General features: G+C 39.6%; 1 protein-coding gene and 1 non-coding gene across 2 annotated transcripts; one reads left to right on the top strand and one right to left on the bottom strand.

The window, feature by feature from the left end:
• The first annotated feature begins 5088 nt into the window (after positions 1–5088).
• On the top strand, positions 5089–9429 carry LOC122670135 (BTB/POZ domain-containing protein At1g03010-like). Its single transcript, XM_043867108.1, has 4 exons — positions 5089–5558; positions 7308–7374; positions 7473–8669; positions 8746–9429. Exons 1-4 carry the CDS (start codon positions 5467–5469, stop codon positions 9283–9285), a joined length of 1896 nt encoding a protein of 631 aa, XP_043723043.1. The 5' UTR covers positions 5089–5466; the 3' UTR covers positions 9286–9429.
• Positions 9430–9517: 88 nt separating this feature from the next.
• Positions 9518–9591, bottom strand: TRNAN-GUU. Its single transcript has one exon. It is a non-coding gene; the product is annotated as a tRNA-Asn (tRNA).
• Positions 9592–9728: the final 137 nt, after the last annotated feature.

Below are 9728 nucleotides of genomic sequence, written 5' to 3'. Positions count from 1 at the left end.
GAGTTCGGGCTTATCTATAAAAAAAAAAATTTAAAAACTAAAAAACAAAGGCTTGCTTCTCTACACCAACTACATCCCCCATCCTCTCTCAATATATGGAGGGCCCGTATGATAAGAAATGAGCATTTTGTTGGGGGTTCCACATGAAAGAAATTATCCCACATCAAATGTGAATAACCTAAACTTGAGTCCCACCAAGTGGTATCAGAGCTTAGACGTGTCAACTCCTACCCTCATCAGAATTGAGTAGCCTGTACTTGAGTCCCAACAAGTGGTGTTAGAGATTAAACATGTCAACTCTGGTGTGCCAACTAGGGTAGAGATATACTCAGGGATGATCTCAGTTCCCACGTGTGCAACTCCAAGTCCCAACACATTTCGACGCTTTCGGCTACTAGACTCTCGCCATCTAGGGTGCAATATTCCACCAGTTAGCCTAGCAGCACGATGCTTGTATTGCTCTCCCACAACCCCGTTTTCACGGTTTAGGCTGCTCCCATTTCGCTGGCCACTACTACGGGAAACACTTTTACTTTCTTATCCTCTGGCTACTAAGATGTTTCAGTTCACCAGGTAGTCTCTTGCTTGCCCATGGATTCAGCAGCAATTCGAAAGACCCCCCAAAAGTTTTTCAATAAAATACATTTTCAAGAGATTACCAAGCCAACAATAATCTCCTCCATCTCCCCTCCCCAACCAAAAAAGAAAAAAAAGTAACCCTCTTACTGGGCTCAAAAGCACTTGGGTTAGGGGCCCATCCCTAAAGGGTCTACATCCTACTGTCCAGTGCAATTTGGGCCTAGGGATCTCATTTCTAATTTCATTCGTTACTGGATATGAACCCGTCATGTGAATGGAAGGACCATTTGTAGTTGACTAGTGGATATGGGCCCTTCAGTGGACTTGGGATCTACAGTAAGGTCTACTGCCCAACCTTTTTGTTTTTTTTTTTGGGGGGTGGGGGGGTGGTGGAGGGGGTTGGTAGCTAATAGATTATTGAAATTTTTAACTTCAAAATTCTAATCTTTATCATTTTAAGAGCAAGGGAGTTGCTGCTCTTCACAACATGTGTTAGACATATCTGTGACAAATGATCATGGCAATTGACATTATATGTCCAAGACTTAAAAGAATGATTGCCATTTGAAGAAGGGTATATGGGTAATTCAACTACATCTTGCACCTCCCTCTCTCTCTCTCTCTCTCTCTCTCTCTCTCTCTCTCTCTCTCTCTCTCTCTCTAGTGTTCTAGTTCTAGATTTGGAACTAGGGAGAATGAGGATTTCAAATGGGCTTTGAGTTGTGTGGGCTTCTTGTCTATGGAGGATTAATACTTTAGGCAACTAGAGGTTAGGAGTAATGTGGACTGGGCTGTGGTTAAAAAACCACTAAACTATACATTAGATAAAAGAAGGGAGAAAGAACACCACCCAGTCGCGCAACGCACGTCGCTCCCGCGTCTAGAAACAGGGGTACGCATAATGACTGCCACAATCCCTGAAAAGATGGATAAACGTCCAAATGGGGAGAGTGGGACCCGTTATCCTTACCCTTTCAATTTTGTTACATGTAATGGAATCCTTGACCTTACCCTCCAAACTAGGGTAGGGTAATGGTAACAATGCCACCCCTAATTTTACTAAAGCAAGGCCCATTCTTTGATCATAGGACCATTTTGTATGAGGATTAATTATTAAGATAATATTAAGGATTGTTTGTCGAGGCATAGTTATTAGAGTCTTCAACTCTCCATGAGTTCTTATGAGAAGAAAAACACATCAAAATCACTATAACAGAGTTTAAAGATTAGGCCCATCCATAACTTTGATATGGCCCATAACCTATTGTTTCGATGGGCTTGGATATAAAATAGGCTGCATTGAGGCTTGGGCCTACCTCCTTTCCATCCTCAAGGCCCTTCATCTTGTAGCCAGTGGAGAACATCATTCCGGTCACGCTACCATATCGAACTACACGGGGATCGATCCAAATAGGCAAAAAAAATTCCCATTTGGCACTTTCCACCTGTCGCAATGGCGTTGTATTTGTTCACCTCAAAACTAACTACAAGGCCCTTAAAAATGGTACCAAAATGCTTAAAGATGATATAAAGTAAGGGGTGAAACTTGAAAGGAGGAGGAAGGGCTGGCACAATTCACATTTTAGAAAAAGTAGCTCTCTCACTTTTACTCTGTTTAATTAAGAGTGGATTAATAAGTTTCAATCATCCTTTTGTTTTGACCAAGTGTAGTAAAAGATAAGACTTGAATCAAACATAGAATACCATTTTGATTTTTGATTTTTGAACAAAATGCATAAATCTTACTCAATATACATTTCACCTGAATCAATGGTCCAGGGGTACAGAAAGCAATTGAGAGACGGCCCAGCCCAGATCTTATGATCCAACAACTACTATGATACTGCTAACCCAGACCCGTTTGCAAAAAAAAAAAAAGAAAACTGATGAATGCACCGCCGGGCTACCCAGCCATGTATCTCTCTCACTCACTCTCTCTCTCTCTCTCTCTCTCCCACCTCCTATGAAATGGGCCCTTACCCAGCCCATCCCATGCTCCCCATTGGTGCATGCCGCTAGCTTGCGAAAAGCGAGGGGGAAATGATGAATGCAGTGCTGGCAATACACGCTAGGGAGTTAAAAATCTGATTGGATCAGCCGATTCAGCCGATCAAAATCAAATTAGATCATCTACAAGCCGATTTTAGGGTAACCTAGATTGAAATCGGACGATACGATCTGGATTGCAATTCCAGGTTTTTAAACCCTATCACATGCCCTATTACACTCTCTCTCTCCAAACACTCCCAAATGGTCTCTTTCCTCCTTGACCATGTCAGTCTCCCATGTGTCCGTTGGCTTGGCATGGGAAATGCTAATATGCATGGATGGAAAATCCTTATGCGCTTTGTTTTTTTTGTTTGAGAGAGAGGGTTTGTAATGCAAAGCGAGGGTAAGGTTACATACATTATGACCCTTCTTGACCCATAGTGATGGGAGCCTAGTGCATTGGGTATGCCCTTTTTAGTTTTCAAAGCAAGCAAGCAAGCAACATAGGGAGCTCACAAACGAGGAGCGACAAAATGGTTTCGTGCAGAAGAGCAAAGAGGTCATTTCTTGTGAGGAAAGAAATTCAGAGAGAGGGGGGGAGGGGGATGCTAGTGTACCCTCCACAATCAGCTTAGGAACCTTTACCTTTTTCCATCTATTTTAAGGGAGAGGAGTTCTTTGTGAGGGAACGTGGCCCCTGCACGCATGCAGAAACATCAACAAAGCGGATATTTCTGTCTTTCATGGATGCGGAGCAGTCATTTCACCCTGTATCGGTGCATGGACTACGCTACCCCACTGAGCTTTTTCCCCTATTTTTATTTTATCGTTTTGGTTGTTAATCCTAAACACATTTGAATAATCTTTAAAAAAAAAAAATCCTTATCAATAGCCTCTCCTTCACTCATTTTCGTTGTCCCCTTGTAAGTTGAAACATGTAGAAATCCACCTTCTTTGAGTACTTGCGCCCTTACTAGAAGCAAGTTAAAAATGGATTGTTACTCTTGTGGGGGTCTCAAGTCTCAACTCTCAAGAATCAAGATTCTCTCATATTTACAATAAGGCTTATGGACTGGCCTTCTCAATACTCTTGTCTGCCCAGTCTCTAGTGATTAACTATTTATTAGCCCATCATCTATTCATGTTCAATTGGGCACCAAAGAGGCAGCCTCAGATGCAGATCCCTACTTAACAGACACCATATTTTTAAAACAGATCAAAGTTACTTATTAGCCTCCCAGTTAAGGCCAAGGGTCTGTCACTGCACAAATTCCCATATACTGTAAATTTTGAAGGGCAAAGGCATAAACATATCTATATATATTTGTGCTCCCCACTCCCCACCAAACAGGTTGGATCATCATCCAACATCTGAGGCTATAAAACATATCAAATATTATCATTCTCCACAGATTTTTTTTTATTTTTTATTTTTTTGAGGGAAGGGATGGGCTCACATGTTTTCTATAGACCATAATTATAAGCACCAGCTTTTCCTCACCTGCCCTAATGATTCAAAAGCCATTTTGAACCCCCCCCCCCCTCCTACCCTTCCCCTGTTACTGTTCTTCTGCTCCTATCTCCCCCCCCCCCCCCTTTTATAAAGAAAAATGAATACTTCTTCTATCAATTTTTTTTTTTTTTAAAAAAAACCTTTTTAAATGAAAATTTGATACCCTTTACATGAAGCAATTGAAAAGGCTAACCACTCTCTAAAGTCTATGTGGGGTCAGATTCAAAACCTTTCATCATCATTCCTAACTATGGGTGCCCTAATTGATTCTCACCAATTTAAGGCCCCGCACCATTGTCGTATCATTTAGTTTACTAGGTCTCATAGGTTACGCATGGACACATTTGTATTTGGTCTATCGATCTGTAATCGGGGTCAAGTTAATTGGGCTATAATTGATCTTTAAACACTTATTCTCTGCCAGTTACCGGTGTCAGTCAATCCAGGTTGGGCTCCCATCAGGCTACAGCCAAGCACCGTAAAAACCTAAATAGTAATTGGTCTAAGCCCAACACCAGACCATTTACTAACCGGTCGGTCCAATTTCGGGCTTTAACTGGTCAGTTTTTCAGTCAGGCCTACTGGTGCAGGCCAGCTTTTGAGACAAAAAATGCTGACCAGCAATGGCCATGGCAGGGCAAGGAGGAGCTAAACCAAACTCCGCCCAGACAGGTTTTTTAGACAGGCAAATGGGGAGCATCCCTGGTTTTAGACAGGCTGGGCCGGTCCGGGCCGAGCCAGGCTGCCCTCCCCCAATTAAGTTTCTTAAAAGCAGATCAGATCACTTATAACAACTCACCTGTTGCAACCCCTATTCAATAGATAATCTAATCTGAATAGGGTTTTCCTATTCTTGGTTTCCATGTGGGAAGGACTAATTAAAATTTGTAACACTTTACTTTGTTGAATTTTTGGTTGCTACTAATCATATCATATAATCTATATAATCTTTTTGATCCCCACTTTAATTAGCTTTACAAAATGTAGAGTTGTTTTAAGCTAATCTTTACTTGGGTAGCTTTCACTGGCTCATTATTACAACTCCCAAAAGCAATGCAGGCCTTCAGGATTCCTGCATACACAAACCAAAAAAGAAAACACAAAGTCTAAGTGAAAAGCAAATCTAATCCACTTTCACCAAAAGGCCATGAGGAGCTCTATATTCTTGACCTTAGATTAGGCAAATTTAATCATTTAAAACACCAATGCAAACTCATCTTCCCCCTTAATCCGACTTGGGTTCATGTAACTTCCAACTTACTCCAAGTGTTTCAAACAGAGAGAGAGAGAGAGAGAGAGAGAGAGAGAGATCCTTCTATGATGTGGTCGTTCATGAAGCCATTCTTGCAAGGCTTTTGAGCTGAATTAGAGTGCCTTTCAACAAGATGGGTGTGGTTACAGTTGGTGAATTGAAGCCCAGTATATCTAACAAGAGATTATTAAGACCCAGCTCAAGTACAAGGCATACTCCTGAATGGTATTGTTCTTCATCTTTCTGTTCTGTTTTTTCTTCTTTTTTTTTTTTTTTTTTAAACCTAAGTTTCTTGTTTTAGCCTGCTTTGACATTTGCTTCAGTCTCTGTGCAAGTCTTTCATGGCTCCTAGTAAGTATGTCACTAAACTATCTCAGTTAAGTTGAGGTTTCAGAATCTGGGTTTTAAGCATTTTCAGAAAAAAAAATGAGTTTTTTTGGGTGTAAAAGAAGAAAGACTTGACAGCTTTGTTTAGCTCTCTTAATGGAATATTATACACAGAGTACTGTGATAGCTTCTTTTTTTTTTTTTTTAACCTCCTCTTTTTCTTTTGGTGGTTAGGGGTAGGCAGGACAGCTTTCTTATCAAATTTCTCACTACTGAAATGGAGGTTCTTGAGATCTGAATTATGGTCAAAGTAACTAAAAATCTGAGATTGAAGTTTTTAAAGGAAATGGCTTCACAGTAATACTGGTATTGATTATTTGATTGGAAAATACTGTAAACCTGCAATCTATAAATTTATAAGCTGACAACTTAATCTGCTAAATCAGTTAGAAGTTCAGTGAGAAATGACAAGAAATGAATGATGGATCACAGAAACTTTTTTTTTTGGGTTGATCAAATGAAACTAATGGTTTAGATGCTTGAGTTTGATTAGTATAATTAGTGTATATAGGCAAACTGAGAAATCTCTATATATCAAAACTGGCATTGTAAACAGTTTTCACAATTGAAAATCCATATCACTATATCAAGGGGCTTTCAGTTATAGTTTTCTAACCAATTTTGAGGATAATCTAATAGAGAATTTATTGATGTAAAAATAATAAAAAGACACCAAATCACACATTGGTTCTTAGTCATTACTGTGCACTCTCCTGACTCTAGGGCTGTACAAACGAATCCGAATCTCACCTTTAACAGTTTGGCTTCGGTTTAGGGTGGCACAAATAAAAAACTGATTTGAATCGACCGAAACCTGACACCCCTATCAGGACCCAAATTGTCTCTAGCAGAAAAAGTCACAGAAATCATTTCTGAGTTTATGACTAATCAGCATATTTTAGGTTACCTCTTCTTAACTTGAAACATTAAAAAAAACTTCCAAGTATTTTCCTTTATCATGATAGGGACACTTACACAAGTGATCAAAGTTTGGATTGTTATGTTTTAACTACACTGATATGAGGCTGAGATCCATTTGTCTGGTCTCAACTCTCAATCTAAAACTGTCTCTTGAAAAATGGATAGAAATTTGTCCTTGTGCTACCAATAATTTGGGTTTGTAGTATTGAGTCGTACAGAGCTTCTCCAATATGCCAAGTGCAGTCTATACAAAACACAAGTAACAGATCAAATCTTCTAATAAAAACAAAGAAACCCAGATGGCTCTTCTGTCCCATACCAACAAGTCCATGTGAATTGGATCCATCACAAGCTATATTGCCCAAGCAACTCCCATCAGTTACTGTGAACCCATGTGGATTCATAACTTTCATATGAATGATTTCATCTGATTTTTCATGATAATGGGTTCTGCAGATTCACAAATTGCACCAGTCACTACCCAGAACTAGTTTAGAATTTCGACTTATGGATTGAAACACAGAAAGTTTGATAAATGTCATGAACGGTTGTTGAGCAATTGGTATTGGCAAAAATGTGGGCAATATGTAGTTCATCCAGACATTAGAGAAGTATCTTATTCTTGTCTTTCAGTAAAACCTACTCTAATAGTATTTCTTCTTGCAGGCCAATCTCTGATGTTTCCAGTGATCTCACAGTTGAAGTAGGAGCAACATGCTTTTCACTTCACAAGGTAAGTAAGAAAAAATGAGTTTATCTTGGAGATCAAAGAGACTGTGATTTTAGTTTAGGTATTGAAATTATATTAATATGGTCATGGTTCTTTTGCAGTTCCCTTTGGTTTCCCGTAGCGGCAAGATCCGGAAGCTATTGCTTGAAGCAAAGGACTCAAAAGTCTCAAGGATAATTCTTCCTTCAATTCCAGGTGGATCAGAAGCATTTGAGTTAGCTGCAAAGTTCTGTTATGGAGTAAATGTTGAGATCACATTATCAAATGTTGGAATGCTAAGGTGTGTGGCTCATTACCTAGAAATGACAGAGGAATTGGCAGACAAGAACTTGGAAATCAGAACTGAAATCTATATAAAGGAGATGGTTCTCCCACATATCTCAAACTCCATATCCGTTCTTCATCGTTGTGAAACCCTCCTACCTCTTGCAGAAGATATCAACCTAGTTAGTAGGATTATCAATGGAATTGCATCTAATGCTTGTAAAGAACAGCTCACTTCTGGTTTATCTAAACTTGAGCCAAACTTCCTTGTCAAACCTTTGACACACATAGAACCCGAAACTCCATCAGATTGGTGGGGAAAGGGACTTGCAGTGCTTAGCTTAGATTTCTTCCAGCGGGTTCTGTCAGCAGTTAAATCAAAAGGCCTGAAACAGGACTTGATTAGCAAGATCTTAATAAACTATGCACATAACTCTCTTCAAGGTCTTGTTATCAGAGACTCTCAATTGATGAAAGGAAGCTTCTTGGACACAGAATTGCAGAAAAAACAGAGACTGATTGTTGAAGCAATAGTGAGTTTATTACCAACTCAGTCAAGAAAGAGTTCAGTACCAATTGCATTTCTTTCAGGTTTGTTAAAAACTGCAATAATGGGGTCAGCCACTGCCGCTTGCAAAGCCGATTTAGAGAGAAGAATCGGTCTTCAACTTGATCAAGCTATTCTTGAGGACATCCTCATTCCTGCAAATTCGCACGGTAGCAATCACCATCCTTTGTATGATACAGATTCAATATTCAGGATTTTCTCCATCTTCCTAAACTTGGATGAGGATGACAATGAGGAGAACCAATTTAGGGATGAAACTGAAATGGGTTATGATTTTGACATCCCTGGATCTCCTAAACAGAGCTCAATTCTTAAGGTATCAAAGCTACTGGACAATTACCTTGCAGAAATTGCATTGGACTCAAACTTGATGCCATCAAAGTTCATTGCTTTAGCCGAACTACTTCCAGACCATGCCCGTGTTGCAACTGATGGGTTATACAGGGCTGTTGATATCTTCCTCAAGGTAAGACCCAATCCTTTTCTTTCCCAATAAAAATTTTCAGAATGTCCTGAACACCAATTAGTGTTCTTACTTGCAGGTTCATCCAAATATCAAGGACTCTGAACGCTATAGACTCTGCAAAACCATTGACTGTCAGAAATTAACTCAGGAGGCTTGCAGTCATGCAGCTCAAAATGAAAGATTACCAGTGCAAATGGCAGTTCAAGTGCTCTATTTTGAGCAGATCAGGCTTAGGAATGCAATGAATGGGGGTCACAATCAATTCTTCTTTGGTTCAACCAATAACCAATTTCCTCAACGATCAGGCAGTGGTGCAGGCAGTGGAGCCATCTCTCCAAGAGACAACTATGCTTCTGTAAGAAGAGAGAATAGAGAACTGAAACTTGAAGTCGCAAGAATGAGAATGAGGATGACTGATTTGGAAAAAGATCATGTCTCTATGAAACAGGACCTTGTTCGATCAAATCCTGCAAATAAGATACTCAAATCTTTAACCAGGAAGCTAAGCAGAATCAATGCCTTATTCCGGATAAAAGAAGTCAAGCCCCTTAGTGCCAAAGCTAATTCAGAAGCTCCATTTCTATTTCAAAGGCAAAGGCCTCTCTCTCTTTCATGATCATGTCCAAGTGTGTATAAGAGTTCATAAAAATGGTTATTTGATTGTGGTCTCTGTTGATAGTTTTGAGAATCTGTCTTTGTTCAATACCAGTCTTTTGAGTTTTAATGAAGATTTGCACAAATCATGTATGAATTCTAAAGGTGTCTCAAACAGCCAGCCATTGTTGCCTCATTTTCTCCCACAGCCAACCATCAAATCTACTTTGGCCAACCTGAAAAAACACATAAATCGCTAGAAGAAGGGCTTGAACCTTCGACCTTGTGGTTAACAGCCACACGCTCTAACCATCTGAGCTACCCCAGCAATATATACTAAGTATAAACAACTTACATAACATATAATAATAGTCAAAATAGGTTCCAACCAGGTTTAATAATCTTGGATCAGATCGATATCAGTCTAGACTGATCCGATCTTTGTATACAACAAGAGTAGAAAAA

This window comes from Telopea speciosissima, chromosome 7 (assembly GCF_018873765.1).
Source record: "Telopea speciosissima isolate NSW1024214 ecotype Mountain lineage chromosome 7, Tspe_v1, whole genome shotgun sequence".
NCBI lineage: Eukaryota > Viridiplantae > Streptophyta > Magnoliopsida > Proteales > Proteaceae > Telopea > Telopea speciosissima.
The sequence above is the reverse complement of the archived record's forward strand: the minus strand, read 5'-3'. Positions and strand labels throughout refer to the sequence as shown.